General features: G+C 40.8%; 1 protein-coding gene across 3 annotated transcripts in view; it reads right to left on the reverse strand.

The window, feature by feature from the left end:
* crebbpb (CREB binding protein b) overlaps positions 1–20,269 on the reverse strand; it is a 161,525-nt gene extending 141,256 nt beyond the window's left edge. For all 3 annotated transcript variants that reach the window (XM_073060085.1, XM_073060086.1, XM_073060083.1), the window contains exons 1-2: positions 19,486–20,269; positions 16,814–17,526 (exon numbers count right to left, since the gene is read on the reverse strand). In XM_073060085.1, the coding sequence (XP_072916186.1) occupies positions 16,814–17,526; positions 19,486–19,570 (798 nt within the window). In that variant the 5' untranslated portion in view covers positions 19,571–20,269. The remainder of the gene's footprint in view (positions 1–16,813; positions 17,527–19,485) is intronic.
* Positions 20,270–24,510: the final 4,241 nt, after the last annotated feature.

Consider the following 24,510-nt stretch of genomic DNA (forward strand, 5'->3'; position numbering starts at 1 on the left):
TCTGATATTTTGTGTTGTAGGTTTGTAACTGGGGGTACATTACACAGCATCTACACAAACACGATTACCCAGTTTGGCGGGGCCAAAGGCTGATTCCCCTAGACAAACACGAGCTGGGTGAGCTTGAAACCTTCATACATAAGGAATGCCGAGTCAATGAACAAAAGGATGTTAATTCAATTTTCTTCTAACTAACAAATAAATCTTCCCAAACCAGTACTTCCCCATGTTATCAGTCTTTCATGACTTAAAATACTGCTTGATTAATCTATTGTTCAAGCTAGTTCTTCAAAAATGGCTTGGTTTTGGTCTCTCATTTACACATTAGGAATTTGAAATCAATTCCATCACTTCATCTTGGTAAGCTAGCAAGACAATTTTCTTCCTTTCCTCAAGCTCAAATAGCTGGATGCAAATATTAAACAAACAAACAAAGTTTCTCCAGAATAAATAAAGCATAAATTTCAGTTAGTTTTTTTTCCTGATAATACCTTTTGAAGGCAAAGCAAACTTCACATCAGATATCCAGATCAACATTCAAAGTATGGTACTCGTTGTATGTACTTGAATTTTGTGCAGACTGCAAATTGGCTGAATAATTCTGAGATCAGATATAGCAACATGTGTCAACAGTGTATAATGTACAAGGAAAGACTTCACAAATTCCACCTGTGATGAACTTTAGCCAAGGATCAGAAACACTCATATCAGAAGACACCTAAGAAAATATTAATGAAGAACCAAGTGAATGACTGAAAACGATCTTGAGAGTGTTTTGAATAAGCTGCCCTGTTAGAAAAGATACTGTAGAAATCCAGTTTTTCTTAAACAACAGTGAAATAATGCAGTGGGGCAGACCAGTAATCTGAAGTACCCACACAATAATGGAATAGTTTGGAGTGGTCCTTGAATCAAAGGACCAGATGAAATCAGTTCCAAATTGAAGTTACATAACATAAACATGACAAACTGTACTGAAGCAGATAAATCATTTTGAGTTCACTGCATCTAAATTTTTGCTATCTTTTAAAAACTTCAGCAGGAGTCATTCAATGTCAATAACACAGAGGAATTGGTTGTGGACTTCAGGAAGAGGAAATTGAGGGAGCACATAACAGTCCTCATGGAAGGCTCAACTGTGGAAAGGGTGTGCAGTTTCAAGTTCTGGGGTGGCAACGTCTCTGAAGATCTATCCTGGGCCTATGTTTGAGGAGACTTGCTATGTCACCAAAGACACTCAAAAATTTCTACAGATGTACCATGGAGAGCACTCTATAACAGGTTGCATTACCATCTGGTACAGAGCGGTCACTGCACAGAATGGAAAAAGCTGCAGAAAGTTGTAAACTTAGCTCCATCATGGACACTAAGCCTCCCCACATCTTCAAAGGTGATACCCCAAGAAGATGGCATCAATAATTAAGGACCCCCATCAGCCAGGAAATGCTCATTGCTATCAAGAAAGAAGTACAGGAGCCTGAAGACACACACTCAATGTTTCAGGAACAACTTCTTCCCCTCCGCCATCATATCTCTGAATGGATAACGAACATTACGTCACTTACTTTTTTCCTCACTTTTTGCACTACTTAATATATATATATTATCATTGTAATTTATGTGTTTCAATTAGGTATTGCATCGCTCTGGTGCCACTAATCAACTAATTTCATAACAAATGCCAGTGATATTAAACCTGATTCAGAGTTAAAATCGATTCAAGCAGATCTAGCATCAACTCTTTTTGGGCACAACAAAAATGCTTTTCAATTTGTAATGGCTTCTTCTCAAAGTTATACTTTGTATTCTCAAGCAATAAAAGTACACTAATTACTGGCATCCAAGAAACATTCCTAATAATGAGTATTAAAGAATTCACTTCTTTTGGAAGGACTGCATGAATTTTCCATCCATGATAAACAACCCTCTTCTCAGAACTGATAACAAGTCTTTGACTCGACATGTACATTGCTTTTCCATAGATAGTGAGTGCCTGGCTTCCAGTACTTATAACAACTTCAGTTTTTTGATTCATCTTCTAACTGCATTTTATCTGCTTGATACCAACTTGCCACCGGTAACTTTCACAAACCAAACTCAGACCAATTTCATACAGCCCTTCAACCCACAATGTTGTGCTGAAGCAAATAAATTAGTAATGAAATGGCTAACTAAACTAATCCCTTATACCTTCAAGATGTCCATATCCTTCCATAGTCCTCACATCCATGTGTCTACATAAACATCTTTTAGAAGTCCCTAATGTATCTGCTTCTACCATCACCTTAGGCAGCACATTCCAGGCACCATCCTGTGTAAAAAAAACATTTCAATCCCCAGACTCCGCCGATCTACCCTATCTATGCCCCTCATAATCTTACAAAATTCTATCAGATCTCCCCTTAGCCCACCGTTCCAAAAAAAAACAACCCAAGTTTGTCCAGCCTCTTAATATAGCACGTTCTCTAATCCAGGCAGCATCCTGGTGAACCCCTTCACTCTGCACCCTCTCCAAAGCATCAACATCTTTCCTATAATGGGTGACCAGAACTATATGCCATATGCCATGAGGCCTAACTAGAGTTATATAAAGCTACAATTTGAACTGAATGCCTCAACTAATAAAGGCAAGCATGCCATATGCCTTCTTAATCATCCTAAGACCTGAAATAATTCCAGGACACAGTAAGCGTATGAAATTGCACAGCTTTCCAATGAAATGACTACAGCAAGCAAAGATGCCTTCAAGTGCATAAGAACAAATCAGCTGGGCACACTCCCCTCCCCTCACAACCCAGCAAATTCACTGATTTCAGTTATTAGCTGACCGGTTGCATCACAGTTTGATATACAGGATCGAAAAAGATGCAGAGAGATGCAGCCTCTTGTGTGTGCTCTGCCATTCAATGTCATGGCTGGGGTTTGATTTCTCGTACTAACTTCCAATTTGCCTGTTTGCACAATTACAAGAAAGAAAATGAAGGTAGTGCCAAAGTTATTCATGGGCTAGCATAAACTTTGTTAATGCTCTCTATTATTCTGTGAAGCCTTACAAACAGGAAAGTTAATGAGACACTACGTCTGCTGACAAGATCACTTCTGGAAGTGAACCCATTTTCTAACCGATGCACACATTTGCTTTTATGCACATGAAAACTAATTTGAATAAAACACCAGCATGAATAACACAATCCACTATTCTTAAAAGCAGCAAAAAACGAACGCCATATTGTATCACCAAGTCCACCAACTGGAAGAGGTCCCACTTGTGTCAGGCTGGGTAGATTTAAATCAGCAAACAGCTTCACAGTCTATAGCTTATAGAACTGACAGAGCGTAGTAGAACAAGGGGAGATTTGATAGAGGTACACAAAATTAAGAGAGGTATAAATGCAAACAGGCTTTATCCACTGAGGTTGGGTGGGACTATAACTAGAGGTCATGGGTTAAATGTGAAAGGTGAAATATTTAAGGGGAACATGAGTGGAAACATATTCACTCAAAGGGTGGTGAGAATGTGTAATGAGCTGCCAGCAGAAGTAGAGGATATAGGTTTGATTTCAACATTTAAGAGAAATTTGGACAGGTACATGGATGGGAGAGATATATTCAGGTGCAGGACGAGGGGTCTAGGCAGATTAATAATTCAGTACATACTAGATGGGATGAAGAGCCTGTCTGTGCTGTAGTGTTCTCTGACTATCATATCAGCCAACAACTTTGTTATTTTCATTTTGTGTTTGCCAAACACTAATTGATTAAAGTTCTAAAAAGCTTAAAATTAAAATTGAGAAATTCTGACACCATCAATGTGCATTGGTATTATTCAATACAATGATTCATGTAAAGAATAAAATAGATCCACAATAGAAGATGTTGTTGACATTCTGCTCCAGGTCACGGAGAAGTTGATGAGGGTGAAGGATGTGATAACAAAATTGGACTACCAATTTCTTCCTTCATCCAAGTACAAAAGCATTAATGCTTTTAGTTTTTGGCCAGGTAGTTAAGGTCAAAATCAAACAGGTAAGAAAGAGCTTGGTCAAAGAGATTGATCTCAAGGAGAGTCTTCAAGTAAGACATGCAGATAAAGACCATAAGAAGCGTCACTTTATGGGCATACAATCAATGTATATAAGCTACCTCACATATATTTATAGTGACTCTTTTATTATTATTGTTTTTTCTGTACTTCGTCAGACATGAAGTAACAATTATTTAGTTCTCCTTTAAACTTGTGTACTGGAAATGACATTAAACAAGCTTGATATGGGACTACAAACAAGAAAAAAATCTGCAGATGCTGCAAATCCAAAAAACACACACAAAATGCTGAAAGAAGTCAGCAGGTCAGGCAGCATCTATGGAAAAGAGTACGTTTGACATTTTGGGCTGAGACCCATCAGCAGGACTGCAGAAACGTTTCAGCACAGAACGTTGACTGTATTCTTTCCACAGATACTGCCTGGCCTGCTGACTTCCTCCAGCATTTTATGTGGATATGGGATTCAATATTTAGGATGATTAACAGGCATTTGTGGCTCTGTAAGTTTAAGTAGCATCTTAGTTTCCAGGTGTAAAGGACGCCACAGACTACAGAGCATTCTGAAAAGAGTAAGTGAAGAGCTGCAGGTCATGTTCCAAAATGATAGCAGTGACCAAACAGAACAGTTATAGTCCCGATGAAGGGTCTTGGCCTGAAATGTTGACTGCTTACTTTTGTCCATTTACGCTGCCTGATCTGCTGAGTTCCTCCAGCATTTTGTGTGTGTGTTGCTTTGGATTTACAGCATCTGCAGATTTTCTCGTGTTTTTGAAGTATGCTGCAATGTAGGGCAGACAAATGCAAATGAAGTAGTGTAGAATTCCTAATGGAGAAGATCAGTGCAGTGGTGAGAAATGATCTTGATGTGACTGATTTGAACTAGAATCCACATGGGCCAAGCCAAGAAATAACAAAGAACAAAAAACCTTGGTAGAGCTTGATTGGGCACTGAATGGTGAGTTTAATATTGGTTATTGATGGGTAGGTTATTAAGTCTGCAGATGACATGAAGATTGGTGGTGTTGTGCATTGTGTAGAAGATTGCCAATTAATACAGCGGGTTATAGATCAGTTACAGATATGGGCAGAGAAAAGGCAAATGGAGTTTAACCTGGCCAAATGTGAAGTGTTGCATTTTGGTAGGACAAATACAAAAAGACAGCACACTGTTAACGGCAAGATCCTGAACGGTGTTTTTGAGCAGAGAGATCACAGGGTCCAAGTTCACAGCTCCCTGAAAATGGTTATGTAGGCTGATAGGGTAGTGAAGAAGGCATATGGCACTTTTGCCTTTATTAGTCAAGGCATTGAGTTCAAAAGTCAATAAGTTATGTTGCAGCTTTATAAAACTCTAGTTAGGCTGAATCTGGAGTAATGCATACAGTCTGGTCACCCCATCATAGGAAAAACATCGAGGCTTTGGAGAGGGTGTAGAAGAGATTTTCCAGGATGTTGCCTGGATTAGAGGGCATGTGCTATAATGGGAGCTTGGACAACCTTGGGTTGTTTTCTCTGGAACGGTGGACACTAAGGGGAGATCTGATAGAGGTATATATGATGATGATGAGAGGCCAAGATAGAGCAGTCAGTATCTTTTCCTCAGGGTCAAAATGTCTAATACCAGAGGACATGCATTTAGAGGGGCTAATTTCAAAGAAGATGCAAGAGGCAAGTCTTTTTAAAAACACAGAATGGAGGGTGCCTGGAACACAGTGCTTGGTGGTCAAGGCAGAAACATTAGAGACTTTCAAGAGATGCTCAGATAGGCAAATGACTGTGAAGAAAATGGAAGGATGTGGACATTGTGTAGGCAGAAGGAATGAGTTAGTTGGCCTTTTGATTAATTAGTTTGGCACAACATTGGGGATGAAGGACCTGTTCCTGTGCTGTTCAATGTTCATAGCACAAATTAGACAAAACAATGAAGAAATCATGAAGACCAACTTGCATAAACTGCTATAATAAACAGGAGAAAGTCTGTAGTTACTGGAAATCCAATGCAACACACGCAAAATGCATCTATGGAAATGAACAAACAGTCGATGATATGGGTCAAGACCCTTCTTCAGGACTGTTATTACACAGTTGGAAGATGAAATGGTGGAAAATGTTTACAAGACCATTCCTCAGATTGTATGCTGGAGGTGGGGTGAATTCTTCGATTGTTTGCACAACAAAGGGTTGCTATTGGAATTTTATGGTCACCCCAACAGTTAATTTGAGTAAAACATTTGGATGATTGCAAGCATTTTACAACTCTACACAGGACCAAGAAATTGAGAGACTTGCAAGAAAAAAAGACCAAGCTTTTATAAGTAAAAAGGAAAAGATGAGGGAATCTGTGGAAAAGAAGGAAACAGCATGAGTCAAAGTCTTCTTGTAAAGCAGTCAGTCTAATGAACCCTTTATTCTAACATGAATGAGGAAGTAAATTAGTAAAAAAAAATTAGTATTGGAGAAGTTGATAAGTTGAATCTCAATTCTGATTTCTCTGGGTTATAAGAAGAGCAGTTTTACAAAGAATGAATACTCTTGTAATTATCTTCCAAAGTTCTATCTGAAAATGTTTCAATGGATTGGAGGACTGCAAATGTGAGCCTGGGATTTTTTATCCGGAGGATGGTGAACCTTTGGAACTCTCTACCCGAGAGGCTATGAGATTTACTGCTCCATCTAGAATGGCTTAATAGGAAATGATGACATGGGGCTAGTGATGGCAAAGAAGATCAGCCATTAAATGAGTAGTGGAGCAGGCTTGAATCCTGCTATGTCTTGTTAACTGCAAAAAGTTCATAACAAAGAGGGTGGGTGGGTGGAGCTTCTAAAAAGAATGGTTACATAGGGCTTGGTTTGAATTTAATCATTTTGTAGAAAACATTGTCAGAAATGTCAGCGATCATAATGTTCAATATAAACCAACATTTAAATTGGGTTATTTGAAAAGTAAACTGTATATGTTGGAAATCTGAAGGGTTTTGACCCAAGACATTTCTTCCCACTGATGCAACCTGATGTGCTGTGTTCGAATACAGTCGGCCCTCCTTATCCGTGAGTTCCACAAGCGCAAATTCAACCAAAAGTGAATTGAGAAAACCCAGAAGAGCTCTTCCAGCACTTGTTGTTCGAGCATTACAGACTTTTTTTTCTAAAAAAAAGTCCCTAAACAATGCAGTATAACAACTATTTTACATAGCATTTACATTGTATTAGGTATTATAAGTAATCTAATAATAATATACGGGAGGATGTGCGTAGGTTACCGTGGATCAGGATCGAAAAAAAAAATCAGAAGTTCTCTTACTATGTAAGTCGGAACAGGTACATCCAGTATTATTTAGCATCAGTTAGTCAAATGTTTGTCTTAGCATATAGTATATATTTTACCTTTCTATGCATATAAAACACTTAAGAACGTATGTTTCAGTGCCAGGCTTGGGAAGTTCCCGAGTTTGATCCAGTGACAGACAACTTCCAAGCGCGCTCTCCATCCGTGCCTGGACCAAATACAGCACAGGTGCTTCCCTAAAGCTGGGATCTTCACTTTTATGTAATCTGTGATCTGAAGCATGCAAATATGGCTGTGATTCAGTTGTTAGTCATATCAAACATCAGAATGAGGAAGAAATGTGATTTAAGTGACTTTGATCATGGAAAGATTGTTGGTGCCAGACAAGGTGGTTTGAGTATCTCAGAAACCGTTGATCTCCTGGGATTTTCATGCAGCACAGTAGCATAGCAGTTAGCACGATGCTATTATGGCTCACTTGGAGTTCCAAGTTCAATTCTGCCGTTCTCTGTAAACAAGTTTGTAACTTCCTTCCTATGACCGTGTAGGTTTCCTCCAGGTTCTCCAGTTTCTTCCCACAGTCCAAACATTGCAGTTAGTAAGTGAGCTGGTCAGTGTAAATTGTTATGTCATTAGCCTAGGGTTAAACAGGTGGGCGGCTAGGTGGTGTGGTTCATTGGGCCGGAACCTATATTCTGCCTGTACCTCTGAATAAGTAAATAAACAAACAAACAATCTCTAGAGCTTACAGAGAATGGTGCAAAAAACAACCAAAAAGAAATTCCATGAGTGGTAGTTGAGTGCAAACATGCCTTGTGAATGAAAGAGGTCAGGAGAATGGTCAAACTGGTTCAAGTTGACAGGAAGGCGACAGTATATGTGCAGAAGAGCATCTCTGAATGCACAGCACATCGAACCTTGAAATGGATGGGCTACAGCAGCAGAAGACCACAAAGGAAGTACAGGTTTCCTCGCTATCTGAAGGTAGAGCGTTCCTATGAAACCGCTTGTAAGCCGAAATGTTGTAAAGTGAAGAAGCAATTACCATTAATTTGTATGGGAAAAATTTTTGTGCATTCCCAGACCCAGAAAAGAACCTACCAAATCATACCAAATAACACATAAAACCTAAAAGAACACGAACATATAGTAAAAGCAGGAATGATATGAAAATACTCAGCCTATATAAAGTAGAAATATTGTATATACAGTGTAGTTTCACTTATCAAAATTGGGAGGACAGTGAGCCAAAATAGATTTGGAGAAAAAAATCAGCACGTACACGCATGCACACACAACTGCCCGCACAAGGCTTCATGGTCATTGTAGTCTTTCTCGGGGTAAACACACGTATAAAGTGGGTGTCTTTTTTCGTAAAAGCGAAAACCCTCTTTGGTTAGCGAAAACAGGTACTAATGTAGGTCTTTTGCAACAGCAAGCTGTCGTAAAGTGAACGTTTGAAAAACGGGGACCACCTGTATCTAATAAAGTGGCCACCAATTGTAGTTGTGCTGAAATTGTTCAGGCGATCTAACATCCCTTCTAACAAGATAGTTTTGACACTTTTCAGAAAGCTTATTTTCACAGGGAACCCCAAACTTCCTGCTTTCCAAAGAATCCCACCAATTTCATGGAAACATTTTGCTATCAAGTACCAACTTCCCAACACTTGCCTATACTCATCTCACAGCAATGTCAAGTGCATATTTGAATGATAGTTAAAATGTTGCTAGTCACCCCTTCACCAATCTCTTGGGTTCTGTATTCCAGATTTCCACCACCTAGGTGGAAAAAAAATCTTCCTCCAAACTACCACCTACCTTAACTTTGTGTCCTTTGGTCACACACACCTCTAGTAAAAGGGAAAGTTTTTCATTATCTGCCTCGCATATGCCCTGCATTGTGTATACTACTTAGGTCACTCTCAGCCACTTCCACGCCAATGAAAACCAGTTACCCAGTTATTCCTCTTGGTTGAAATTCTTCAGCACATGCAACATTTGGTGAGTTTCTCTGCAAGAACCTTGCCAATAAGGTGGAAGCTGGAATGGCACACAATACCCCAACTATTGATCTATATAGTTGTGCTATGACCTTCTGCTCACATCTGCATCCCAGCTACTAAACCAGAGTTTTCCCATATGCCTGTGTCAGTGCTTTTTGGAGATATTTCCGCAAAAACATAAAGATCCCATTTCTTACCATATCCAAATACTGTCTATCTTAACCTCATCAGAACTGCCTCACCTTTCAGAGTGAACTGTATCAGCTGTTTTCCTTTCCATTTTACCAATTAATCTGCTACTCTGTAGCCAAGGGTCTCCTCACCCACAGCATCAACTTCAGTGCCACCTAGGGATACTAACAATCCTCATTTACATTTAGTTTGTTAATGTACATAACAAACAGCAAGGGTTACAGAAATAAGCTCCCACAATAGTCCTGGTGCCAGGTAAAATAACCCTTTACCATCACCCTCTGGCTCTTCAGATTCAGTTGCCTGGATCCCACAGGCTTACCTTTTTGATCAGACTCATGTGATGATGAAGGCTTCACAGAAAAACCCATAGACCAGATCAACTGCACTATCCTTTACGACACATTAAATTAGTCGGCTGGGACCACTTAAAACCATGATGGTTAACTTTCATAAATCTCTGTCTCTAAGTGCAGATTAAGCTGTCACTCAGTTTTTCCAATAGCTTCTGCACCACTTACACCTAAAATCTTGTCATTACTGGCCTTTCCTTACCACTCTTGAATAATGGTATCATGTAGCACCTCTATGATAGCCAGCAGCCTAGAAAACCCATCACTGCCAGGGATTTGTCCACCTTTAAACCTGCTAAGACATCTAATAATTCATCATTTGAAAGTAATGTGTTCAAAAATTCCATCATGCCCTCAATGAATAATCCAACTACAGTCCTTCATGTAATTGAATACAACAAGAAGCATACATTTAAACTCTCGCCTCCTCTATTTCATGGCTAGATTGCCATTTTGTTCCATATGTCAGCCCTATTTCTCCGGTTACCCTTTTACTAGGCCCCAAGAAGGCATTTAGAAGATCAAAACGGAGTTGAAGTCAAGGAATGGAAATAGGCCATTCGGTCCAGTACATCCACACCAGCCAGTGGTTCCTTACTCATATCAATCCTAGCATCTGTAGCCTTTTAGGCATTTCAAAGTCATACAACACTACAGCGCAGAAACAGACTCTTTGGTCCATCTAGTCCGTACTGAACTGCTAATTCTGCCTCATCCCATTGACCTGCACCCAGACCATCGCTTTCCATTCTCCTTCCATTCATGTACTTATCCAAATTCCTCTTAAATGTTGAAATTGAACTTGTATCCACTACTTCCACTGGCAGCTTGTTCCACATTCTCACCATCCTCAGAGTGAGAAGCTCCCTCTCACGTTCTTCACCCTTAATCCATGACCTCTAGTTCAAGTCTCACCCATCCTCAGTGGAAAAAGCCTGCTTGCATTTACCCTGTCGATACCCCTCATAATTTTGTATACCTTTATCAAATCTCCCCTCATTCTCCTATGCTCTAAGAAATAAAGTCCTAACCTAATCAACCTTTCTCTATAACTCAGGCTCTCAATTCCCAGCAACATCCTTGTAAATTTTCTCTGCACTCTTTCAATCTTATTGACATCTTTCCTGTAAGTTGTTGACCAAAACTGTACACAATACTTCAAATTATTTTCAACAGCTTGTCTAGTCACTTAAGTGCTGTGTGACTCTGCTTTCATCAGTCTCAGGGTGAGAAAAATCCCCTTCAATCTCCTCTAAATCCTCCAATAAGGGGAAAGATTCAGAGTTGTGAATAGAAATTTGTACAATGTCGCACTGACCCTGGTGCCCACAAGGACCTGCTTACCTTCACTGTTTTCAAAAATCTCCAATGGTCAAAGACATTTGGAAAGAATCATAAAAGAAAAATAATTGCAAATTTGAAAAAATATTAAATTGTGTTTATTTTCAATCTACCATAACTTAATTAAAACATGTGAATTAGACAAAACTACATTTAAAAAAAGGCTAATTTAAATGCAGGCCAATGCTCACATTCAAGTGAAAGGGCTCCTCTGGATGTCAGGTAATGGCTGGAGAAAAACTGAGTGGACAGACTTGAAGTATACTTAAACAACATGCACAAAATGCTGGAGGAACTCAGCAAGTCATGCTGAATCTATGGAGGGGAATAAACACTCGACATTTTGTGCTAAGATCCCTTCATCAGCAAGTCAGGAACAGTAAACAGTCGACATTTCGGTGGAAGATAAGCTGGATTGTGTTCGTCTGCAGCTGCAGTAGTGTGTGATGAGCAACTGCTGCGTGCTGGTTCTTGCAGAAATATGGCTTTCGGACAACATCCCATCCACCATCAATCTACAGGTCATGCAACTCAGGGTCTTGGACTATATTATGTATTTTTGTGACAGTATGTTTTTCTGCTATCATAATCACACGTGCCTTGTGCTGTGTGTGCGACTGTGTTTTGCACCTCGGCCTGTTTCGTTCGGCTGCATTCATATGTATGGTTGAATGACAATTAAACTTAAACGAGCTCAGTAGCTCAAGCAGCGTGTGTGTGGGGAGGGGGTGGAAGAGTGGAGCAAATTGTCTGGATGCAGGCTTTAAATCTGAAACACTGACAATTTCTCTCTATCACAATGCTGCTCGACCTGCTGAGTTTGTCTAGCAATTTGTCTAATCTTTTCCTTCCTTATTCCAGCATTGCAGATTCTTGTGTTTCAATAATTCTAAACGCTAAGTGCAATCTTATATCATTTAGCTGTTTCCCTTCTAGATTTAGTTAAAAAAAAACACAAGCACACTGCCAAAATATTTATACCAAGTTCCATAAATGGGCACTTCCTGGGAAGTTGAAAGCAGAACTACTCCTATAACATTCCAGAGGTATTTTCATCTCATGCCCCTGCTGATAAGATACAAAAGACTGTTTATACCTTGCAGCACACTTCAATCTGATTGAACTGGGATTGTGGTTTTGACAGCACTGTTTTTAGAACCAGTTCACAAAAATCAGCTACAACTGTGCCGTTGAACCACACCCACTGTGTCAAACACACCTCTCAACTTGACCTAATACAGAATGCAATGCAACCAACTGCTCGATACCACACCTCGCTCAGACCGCCATAGTTATTCACCAGCCATCATTCAAATATTAAAATTGAAAAGCAATCTGAACACCTTTCCGCACTGAAAAATCATGTCTGTCAAAGATTCTCCAGAAGACGTTAAGAACCTGGTCCGTGAACAAGGAGTTTATAAATTCACATTGTACGCGTTCCCTGCGAGTGAAGTGACTGCTGTCGCGATGGGAACACACTTCCATCAAGCCTCACCCGTGTTCTTCCTCCTCCTCTTCAGGATGGAGCTCTTCAACTTAACCCAATAACTACGTGCAGTAACGCAGAACAGAGAACGGCAAGCCGTGAGTTTACTATTTAAAAATCATACTGAGGCAGAAGAATTCAATCAATGCACATCAAACAAAAAGGAAGGGCAAGTGAAAGAGCCTGAACACATCATGTTACAAAAATTTGGGAAAATGTGAGTCCCCAAGCATTGATAAAGCCTAAGGGAATTGGGAGATTCTCAGATTCCTGTAAATAATGGGTTAAGTACCGACTATGTCTGATGCAGCATGTTTGAATAATGTCTCACAGCTGCTTCTTTGGAGCAAGATAAGGGTTAAAGTTCACACAGATCCACATAAGATGTCTCCTGATTTTTCACACCTTTTGGTTTCGACAAAAGGCGGTACCTGATGGAAATTAGACAGGATATTCCTTTCTTAATTAAAGCATAAATTTGGTGGATGTTCTTATCTTGGTAATTAAGTTTTGGCTCCAACAAACCAGGTAGGATATTCCTTTTTTTTAATTAAAGTGGCTGGAGCGTCTATCAAACTGATTGTTCTTTTGGATTGGTGGCCTTATAAATTGTAACAGTTCTGGAAGTTGAACAGTGAACTTGTTGAACTGCCGGAGGGATGAGACACTTCTCCCCTGACGTTGGGACCAAGTTCCCTCACCGGCTGAGCACGTGAAACTGGTGAAAAGATAAGTAACGATCTTTTTGTGCTGTTGTTATTTGATCTGGCAAATTTGCATTTACAGCATCACTCCAAACAACTTCTTTGATATTTTGGGTCAAAAATGTATTCATAAAAACCCCAAAAGCCACAAATTTCATGTCTCCTTGTGGATCCTTACACTTCTATTTCTCATAAAACTCGAACATAAAAGATTCTACAGATGTTGGAATTCCACAGCAACACACAAAATGCTGGAGGAACTCAGCAAGTAAGGCATCATCTATGGAAGGGAATAAACAGTCCACATTTAAGGCTGAGACCCTTCATCAGATTGCTACGAAAATCATTCCTTTAAAAAAATCAAGAGTGATTACGGCACCTCCTGGTGACCCACTAGGTTCACGTTGTGTATTCTGCTGAAGCTCATACCCAGCCCATCAGTCTGACCAATTGCAGCATAGGGTCAAAGGCTCTTGTCATATTTTTCTACAGTGATGCTCACACTTCTGCAGGGTGGGTGCATATGACAGGACTGCAGCAGCCCTAGTCTGCTCTCTACCTCACTCTCACTCACTACCACACTTGGGCTTCCTGCAGTGAAATACAAACACCTGCTCAAATGCCTCTTCATTTAACTACCTGGCTCAAACTAACCAGATTGAGAAGATTATGCAAGTTGAGACAAACACAGGCAAATGACACTACCAAACAGGGCCAGCTCAGGTGGGCCACCTGCCCAGCGCAGAACAGACCCTTCCAGCCCAATGAGCCACGCCACCCAGCAACTGACCTATTGAACCCAAGCCTAATTATAGGACAATTTACAATGACTAATTAACCTACTAATCTGCAACCCTTTGGAGCGAGAGAGGAAACCGGAGCACCCTATGGAAAGCCATGCGCTCACAGGGAAAACATACAAACTCCTTGTAGACAGCACCAGGACTGAACTCCAAACACCATCACCCTGAGCTGTAATAGTTGTGCTGAAGGGAATGCTGTATAATTCTATTGCTCTAAAGTTGGGTCAAGTCATCCCTTGCTCTATATTTTCAAACAGTAACATTAAGTTCTTATCCATCGGTTCATCATACTTTGAGGACTCAAACCCCAGACGAATACTTCATCAACAATGCAGTACAGGATGGCCAAATATACTGCCTCTTGGATAAAACGTCAATAAAATTCGAGTCCTGGTGGAGAGTCTCAAACTGAGATACTGACCATCCCTTTACTGCTGAAACAGACAAGTACTTCCGGCAGTTCATTTTTTCATCATTATTTAGACATACAGCACAGTAACAGGCCCAGTGAGCCCTTGCTACCCAATTACACCCATGTAACTAATTAACCATACACCTTTGGAATGTGGGAGAGAACTGGAGTACCCAGAGGAAAGCTACATGGTCATGCGGTGACTGGCGCTGTAAAGTGATGCGCTATCGCGTCACCCAATTGAACTCTCTACCCTGCTGGATTCATGTAGTGGCGATGCAAAGGTCTACCAGTACCCCGAGCCAACAATTCATGCTCTGCAAACATCAGCAAAGATATAATTTAGCTAGTTACACATCTCATTTGTTGTGGTTGACATTGCTTATACCAAGTGCCAAAACAACTTTGGCTGCATTTCAAACTGGCAGTGAACAGCTCTGGGATGTCCTTAAGACATCAAGTATTACTTAAAATCCACCCCTTGCAATTCATCCTAACTACCCTGTCTATACTTGCAACTGCCCTTGCTCCACCCAACTACTACCCATCAGCTGTGAGTTGTTTACTGACCAGCAGGACTCATCCCCACTGTTTCAGCATTTATCTCCCCTGCCTGTATCACGCAGTCTTCCAATATTGAAAGGCCTAGATCAAGTGCACATGGAGAAACTTTCCTAATGTGGGAGAATCTAGGACCAGATGACACAACGTCAGAATACAAGGGTATCCTTTTAGAACAGAGATGAGGAATTTCTTTAGGCAGAGGGTGGTGAATCTGGAATTCATCGTCTCAGACAACTGTGGAGACCAGGTCATTGGGTATATTTAAATTGGAGATCTATAGGTTCCTGATTAGTCAGGGTGTCAAAGGTTATGGGGAGAAGGCAGGAAAATGGGGTTGAGAGGGATAATAAATCAACCATGATGGAATGGCAGAGCAGACTCGATGGGTTGAATGGCTTAATTTTGCCCTTCGTCTTATGGAATTCTGGCTGATCACCACTTCTCGCCAACTACAATCACTCTACATTTCCACCTAAAGTAAGTAACAGATTGGGTAAGCAGCAGAGGATCATCTACATAAAGGCATGGAGACTGGGGGAGTGCGGTAGTGTACCAGTTAGCACAACAGTATTACAGTAGCAGCGACTGGGGTTCAATTCCTGCCGCTGTCTGTGAGGAATGTGCACGTTCACGCTATGAGAGTGTGAGCTTCCTCCAGGTGTTCTGGTTTCCTCTCACATTCCAAAGACATACCTGTTAGTAGGTTAATTGGTCTAACAAGGGCGTAACTGGGCAACATGGGCTCATTGGGACAGAGGGGCCTGTTAACATGCTCTATCACTTATTAAATAAATAGATAAATGAAGCACATGCAAAGAGAAAGTGGGACAATAGTGTTGGGGAGAAAGGAGATAATAGGATGAAAACTGCACCTCAAAATGGTAACGTGGAGTGTGTATTACGTGAGGCAGCAGGGCATGGGGGCCTGTAGTAGTTACTGATGGAACCAAGATGTTCTAATAATAATACTAACTTATTTATAGAGTATTTTTCATACAAACAATATAGTTCAAAGTGCTTTACAATAGGATAAGGAGACAAAAAGATGTTTGTTTAAAAATAAACACAGAAAATGCAGGAGGAACAGCAGCTCAGGGAGCATTCACCATTTCAGGCTGAGACCCTCCACAAGGGCTTAGCTAAGAGAGGTTAGTTAAAAGCAAGGTTAAATAAACAGGTTTTGAGCTGATGTTTAAAAATGTCAATTGAGTCGGCATCCCTTATAGTTTTAGGTATTGAGCTCCACAGTTTAGGAGCGGAGCTCAGAAAATCTGATCTGCCAATTATCTTTGGAAGGAGATTGTATAAATTTAAGAGACTGGTGGAAGAAGTCCTGAGAGCTCAAAATACCCACAACATGCAGCAGGGCATCCCACAATAAAGCAAACCCTCCTCCAACAAACTCTGTAAACCAACCTGATGCTTCAGCATGCTTGGGAACTGCATTATCCAGGTGAGGAGAGCAAACCACCCAGAACATGTTCCAGGCAGGTACCACAGCCATGACATTTCAATCGTGTTCATTACCAGCAGAGATAAGTTGTATAATTAGATTGTAAATTATTATTACAAGGATCAATGTTATAAGACTATGAGTAACTGATGTTAAAATGACTTACTTTTGCCATAGCGCCAGCTTGCTGTGCATTTAGACCCGCGTGTGCCCCCATCTGTGCCGATCCTTGAGCCAGAGTCTCTGCTAACACACTGCCAGAGTTTGAATACTGCATTCCGCCACGTCCCCTGCCAGCAGCACCCAGGGATCCGTTCAGCACCTGGCCCTGGCCTTGCTGCGATTGCTGCATCAGACCTTGGCTGTTGTTGCTGCTCAGAAGAACCTGGTGTGTGTGACTGAGATTGGCATTGATGCCCATTCCTCCTGGCCCGCTTGGAGCAGCTGGATTGCCACTGGCAGACACCAAACCCGCCGTCGCATTGTGGAGTTTTGGTTCTCCAAGCTTTTGTGCTTGTGTATTCAGTGCCTGAGAGCCGGGTGTTGAAGAACTTGAACCGCTGGCTGCCATCCCCAAACCGGAGGGTGAAGTCAGCCCCTGATTGTGTGGGCTTTTACCCATGTTGCTTACGTTGGAGCTGTTCTGCTGGCTCTGGCCAGGATTGTTGTTGGAGTTCACATTGGCCAGTCCTCCAGTGAGACTGGAGCCACTGCCAGCTCGCAAGAGTTCTGAGAGCTGCTTGTGTTTAGACGCAGCGTCCTGACCAATGACACTGCTCAGCTGGCCCAGTTCACCACCATTGGGCAGTCCTAGGGAATCAGATGACCTGATCAACTCATCAGGCAAGTCATTTTCTAAATCAAACGACAATCCAAAATCTAAAGAAAATAAAAATATTCACTGTATTAGTGGCAGATCAATGTAAGTTATCTTTCTACACATTTTACTGCTGAAATTTCACATTAAAGTTCTGCAGCCAGAACTGAGCAGATAAAAATACATGATTTAACAATGTATGCCCTTAAAGAGCAACGCTGCATGAAACACGTAACACTTGCACATTGTAACCGAAACCAACCCCACCGATACTGCAAGCTAACTTATCTCCAACTACATGGAGAGCCCACCGAGCAAAAAACTCTTTGCTCCATTCAACTTTCAAAAACTCTTTGGAAAATCGTGTAATAATTTAAAAAAATATTTATTTTCATATTTGATTGAAATATTGTGGAATATTAGTGATTTTCATTTAATTGTATACGAATCTATTTAGAAAGCAAGATCAACCATCACATCAAAAACAAAGAAACCTGAGACTGACTTGCATTGACCAACATTGATGCAAAGGAAAGGCTTTGGGAAGTCAAGCTAAACCTCGGTTTCACAATAGCTATGTGAAACTTATCAGAAATTAGCCGCTACATTACAACTCAAAGAGTTTAACACACCTGAACTTGCAAACCACAGACACTACCTCAATGTAAAATGCACGATGCAACGTAACCCTATTGGCTGCAGTCAATGCTTCAGAGACTGAACCCTCACTCTCTCAGTGGTTACGTACCTACAATAGTCTATATGAGCTATCATACCATGAAAATTTATAACATAATTTTGTTCATTTATAATGATGATGGAAAAAGGAATAAACTTTTAAAATGAACTTAAGACACAGCATGTTGCTTAATTTGTAAAATAGAAATTTAAAAATAACAGTGGACTGTCAAAGTATTGAAAAACATGACAATTCAAACTTGGAGAAATAACACTGATTTTTTGATGAAAGACACTAGTTCCAGAATGTTTCCACATTCTCACTGCTTTCCGGTATTATCGCTTACCCTGTATACCTCTACAGTTTTAACCATCCATTGCTGCTTTAAAATTACCATATAACCAAAATCCTCTCATTATGGGCTCTCTTTGTAGTTACTGGATGCTGGCCTGCCACTCATGGTTATAGTTCCCGTTAATAGTTGCATGGAATAATTTTAAACTAGCAGTAGTTATTATTACTCAAAAGGTTTTGACAATCAAATTAACTCCTTAGCCCAAGATGAGAACTGTTGAATAGATAAATGTTGTCATTGGACTGTACAGAATGAGATGTAAATTGTGTAGTTCCACTTATTTGCACTGGACATACTGCAGTTTTCCTCCACAACTTTCTATTTACAAACTACAGAATGCTAAAACAACAGAACAAGTTATCAGAAAACATCTAAAGGACCACATAAGAAATCAATCTACTTCTCAAATGTATTAATTTATTTGTTAAACTTCATATTATTTTAAATTTAACAAAATGTTTTACGCAATTTCATCCTAAGTACAATTCCTCACATGTACATGTACTAAGTTTACAATTGGGTGCAGAACACATCAGACCCAAAGTCATCTGTATATTTTCTCCAAGTCAAAACGGCAGAATAAATACAATGACTGAACTTGAACTTTGAAGTATTTAACAAAACTAAGTAATGCTTCGAACTACGCCGATCAGTTTTTTGCTTATCTTAAAAAATCTTTTTTCTCCCTCCTTCCTCCATAATATGTGAGAGAGCATATCCCAAAACCAGTAAATGCATTCCCTACGATAACACACTTAGCATTATTGCTCAGTACGGAGAAAGCAGCAAAACGATTATTTCACTTGCCTCCCCCCAATCAAACCATTTCAAAGGAATCCTGAGTGAGTTTAAGCCTAGTCTTATTAAACCACACAAACACATATCCATTGAAAGTCTGCAACTCTGGGAGTTGCAGGGTATTGGGAGACCATGCCTCCAACTACCCTCCACGCCAGGTTGTCCCAGACCCCAGCTACCCTTCCTTACCTGTGCTGTCACTGGCAGAACGCGCCGGCGAGTTGAGTTTGGGCCGCTTTGCAGACGGCGGTCCATCCAGTAGATTCTCGGCCATTTTATTTCTGGATATATTCTATGTATTACTGCTTTCCCCCTCCCCTTTTAAAGCGCGTTGGGTGGAATAAGCATCGAAAGGTGAGGGAGGGGGTGGGGTACGGAGACGGAGGCAGCCGCAGGCCGCGGGGCCTGAGATCAGTGCCGGCTCCTCCTCAGCCCCAGCGCCATTCCCCCACCGCGACACCCTGCGCCGCCATTCCGCACTCCCCTCACACCCGGGACACCGATTCCCTTCCACTCCTCGCTCGCGTATATTTTCAATTTTGTATAATAAATTGATCTTTTGCTCTCCCCGCACACACACACGCACAAAAAAGCCACCCCACCGAAGGCAGTCAGTCGGGCCTCATTGTAGGCGGCGGGGCCCTGGCCGGGCCGGGGACTAGCGCCGGGCCGCTGCCGGCTGAGGCGATGAAAACAATACTTGAGCCGGAGCCTGGCTCCGGCCCAGCCGTGGGGACACGGTTTGGCTAAGCCCCCTCACCCGCTCCCCGTCCTCCGCAGCGCTCTCGCCCCGGAGAAAGGCGCTTGGCGCCGCGCTGATTTAGCGATCAAGTGGATTTGGGCGCCGCCTGCGGGCTCGGGGGGGCCGGCGGGGCGGCGGGCGCAGCTCCCGATGTCGTTCAATTCTTCCCAAATTTCGGACGAATTTTTCCACCAAGATGGCGGCTGTTGATCTTAAAGTTTTTTTTCCTCCTGACGTTCCGTCCACCGAGGGAGAAGGGGGCGGGGCCACGGGTAGCGCACGGAGAATGCCGAACATCCCCCCCGCCTCCTTCCCTCAGCGCCGCTACGGAAAAACCCGAACCTCACTACTGTTCCGGGGCGGATCGCTCACGTGATGCAAACTCCCCCAAGTATTGGTCAGCAACACGGAGGAATGAGAGTGACAACAGCCGGGCGTCAATTACATCATATTAAAAACCGCTTGATGCAGTTTGGGGTTACTATCAAACACACATGCGCACCTGAAACAGCGGTGTGAATGAATCGCAACGTTGCTCTTGCTCGCAGGTACTCAACACACCAGTGGATGATAAGACTTACGTCGTTATTTTCATATAGTTTTTGGTGGAAGCGACATGGAGACAATGAAATAGATTTGCAACATTGATTACTAAAAAAGACCTCGCGTGTATGAAACTGATCCAAGGTCCTTCACTGAACTTAATATTTAAGTCAGTCCCAAAAAGGGATATCAGACAGGTAACTAAATTTTGGTCACAAAAAATAAAGCTTAAAGGAAGAAGAAAACTTGAATCATTAACTACGTTTCTCTTTTCTGCCTAATCTGTATTTGTTTTACTTCAGATGTTTAGCGGCTACAATATTTTGATCTTTTACGAGTTCCATTGTTTTGACTAAAGCCAGAATAGAGTTCCTAAATACAGATGGAAAAAAAACCTCCACTTTCTACGTTAACGTGTAAGAATTTTCAATTCATGTAACATTGGATACAATATATATTAAGAGTTGAACAAATCTGATACAGGTCCAAAGTTTAATTTCACTGGCACATGGGTAAAATTTGTTTTACGGCAGGAGTACATTGCAATACAAAATATTTTTTAAATAAGAAAAAACATTCTAAAATGTTGAATTAAATTGATGCAAAAAGGGAAAAAGAGGGGGTGGAATGAAGTATTGTGCATGGGTTTCTTGTCTTCAGAAATTTGGCGGCGGAGGGGTAGAAGCTGTTCTTAAAACGTGAAGTATGTGTCTTCAAACTCTTGTACCTCCCCTTTGATGGTTCCAATAAGAAGAGTGATGGGGATCCTTAATAATCGATGCTGCCTTTTTGAGACATTGCCTTTTGAGGATGTGCTCGATGCATGGGGGTGGGGGAGACTAGTGCCCAGGATGGAGCTGGCTGAGCTTACTACTTTCTGCAACTTTTTTCCGATCCTGTGCAGTCGCCCCCTTCATACCAGACGTCGATGTTAGAATGCTCTCCACGATACATCTAAAGACAGTTGCGGATTCATACCAAGTCTCCTTGAACTCCCAATGAAATATAGCTGCTATCCTGCCTCCTTTGTAATTGCATCAATATGTTGGGCCCAAGACAGATCTTCAGAGATGTTGACACCCAAGAACTTGAAGCTACTCACCCTTTCCACTGCTGATCTCTCGACGTCCCCTTCCTAAAGTCCACAAAGGGGTGTTTGTGAGCTAGAAATAAGCGTCACAGAGACAGAAGGTCTCATTTTTGAATAATATTACCAGGAGAATAGATGAGAAAGGGAAGTGGGGAAGAGCAGACTACTTGGGTTAAAGAGCTGGGAGAAATAACCTACTTCAAATGATCCCCTGGCTATTATTCATTAAATAAAATGGGGAGCAAAACTACCCAATGCTTCACTAGCACCAGTTCACCCACCATCAAGAACATATATGAAGGAAGGTGCTGGAAAAGGGCCAGGAACATTATGAATGGTCTCACCCACCCTGCTCATGGACTGTTCGTCCCCACTCCCATAAGGAGGCTATGGGGCATCCACACTGGGACCACCAGACTCAAAAACAGATCCTTTCCCCAAACACTAAGGCTGATCAACACCTCCACCCACTAACCCACCCCTCCACACCCCCAACCACCACTACTTTATCATTTCCTGTCAGAATCTCTAAGTACAGACTCTCCTGTGCCTTGCATAACTTTCTGGTTGTACAATCAATATATATAAACCAGTTTATGTGTTTATATTCATGGTGTTTTTATTACTGTGCTCTTTGTTATTATGTTGCATCAGATCTGGAGTAACAATTATTTCATTCTCCTTTACACTTGTATATTGAAAATGACATTAAACAATCCTGAATCTTGAAATTAAAAAAAAAATAGCCAAGTAAGAGGACCATGCAACTGGGCGAAAGAAAGGTTGGATCAGAATGATGAATTGCATGGAATGATGCAGGGTTTGAACCCCACTGAGCTCTTCCAGATCCCAGCATCTATTCCTCTCAGAGTCACAAGAGATTGTAAAGATAGATAATTAATAAAACCAGAATCATAAGACTAGCACTTGACCTTGATAAAGCCTATTTTTATGGAATTTACAAATACTCTAGATACAGTCAGAAGGATTTTGGATAGGTAAAGTAACTTGAGAACTTGGCCTTGAAGCTGCAGTTTTCAAGGCCTACTTGTATTGTTTGAGGTACAGAGTGAGCTGCAGAGGGTTGTAAACTCAGCCAACTCCATCAAGAGCATCTTCAAAAGGCGATGCCTCAAAAAGGCAGCATCCATTGTTAAACACCTTCACTATCTCTTCTCATTACTACCATCATGGGAGAGGTACAGGAATTTTAAGAAACACACATGCATTTGAAGAACGGTGTCTTCCCCTTGACCATCAGATTTCTGAATAGACAATGAGCCCATGTATACTGCCTTAATTTTTATATGTTTATTTTTTAAATATGTTCTCATTGTAGTTTGTAGTAACTTTATGTATTGCACTTTACTGCTACCCAAAAAAAAAAATCACATGGTAGTGATAAACCTGGTTCTGATTGTTTACAGGGTCCAATTAAGAGTTCAACAGCTTTTAACATTATTTATAAACTTGAAAATAACTGATTTATATCATCTTCACAAAGTTATCTTTCATCTTATAGGCACCATGTTAAGGTAGAGGTTAGGTTAGTGCAAAGCTATTACAGCTCAAAGTAATCTGAAATTTAGAGTTCAATTCTGGCACCATCTGTAAGGAGTTATGTATGGTCTCCCCATAAGCTATGCGAGTTTTCTCTGGGTTAATTTGTCATAGTAAGTAAGCTAGGTGGGTTACTGAGTTGGGCCATAATGGCTTATTCTGTGCTGTATCTTGATCAAGAGAGATAAAGACAGAAAATGGCACTCAAACCTATGAACTTCTGTTTCTCTATTAAAAGTTTTCTTGGTTTTTAAGTGAAGAAAACCTATCATTCTTTGCAAATGGATTTGTGCACATTTATTGTTCACATTAACTGCTCCCTAAAATGGACCTGTGATAAAACCACAACAAATTATTTTAAAAGTCACTGAAGGAATAACTATCCATAATACTGTGGTCTTAAGTCACCTCACTCCCCAGCATTCCAAGTCAAAGGAAGGGTTGGGAAAGTTTTGCTGATGTGAAAATATCAGCAACTTTAGAAAAATGTTAATACAAAAAATAATTTCATCTGTTCCATCGGTCAGAAAACTACTTTTTGTCATAAAACCTGAGCTGTGTCAACAACATAAAAATAATTCCAGCCAAAGAGTAACACATTGAAAGAACTGTGCCCTTGTTTTGATTAAATAATCAGAATCAGATTCTTGTTCAATATCACAGGCATATGTCATAAAATTTGTTGTTTTCTGGCAGCAGTACATTGCAATTTACATCAATAATTTTATATATAATTAAATAAGCAGTGCAAGAAGAGAGCAAAAAATTGAGGTAGTGCAGATGAGTTCATTGTCTGCTCAAAATTCTGAAATCTTGCTAATTACTAGACTCCAAAGGATATTTTATGGAGCAATTGAGGCTGTTGATTTAATGAGTCAGCGGCCATGACTTCAGGAAACAACCATTAGCTTCTTATTGAAGACTAAGTCATAGGAGCAGATTTAGGCCATTTGGCCTACTGAGTCTGTTACTTCATTCCATCAGGGTGATTTATTATCATTCTCAGCCACGTTCTCCTACCTTCTCACTTTATTAGTCAAGAACCTATCATCTTAAAATTATAAATTGTTCAGTTGTTCCTTTTCTGGCAATGTGAGAAACCCCGTTCTGTGTTTGGAATACATACTTCAAGAGTGAGAACAAATGAGAGCTTTTTGATAACATGAATAGAAGCAGTCTATGTTTGGGTCACCATGTCACAATAAAGAAACAAACCTTTAAGGGAATGAAGAAATTAGGGGGGGAGGGGCAAAAAGAAACTTATGAAGACATACTGAAG

The sequence above is a fragment of the Hemitrygon akajei genome, chromosome 11 (genome assembly GCF_048418815.1).
Source record: "Hemitrygon akajei chromosome 11, sHemAka1.3, whole genome shotgun sequence".
Lineage (NCBI taxonomy): Eukaryota > Metazoa > Chordata > Chondrichthyes > Myliobatiformes > Dasyatidae > Hemitrygon > Hemitrygon akajei.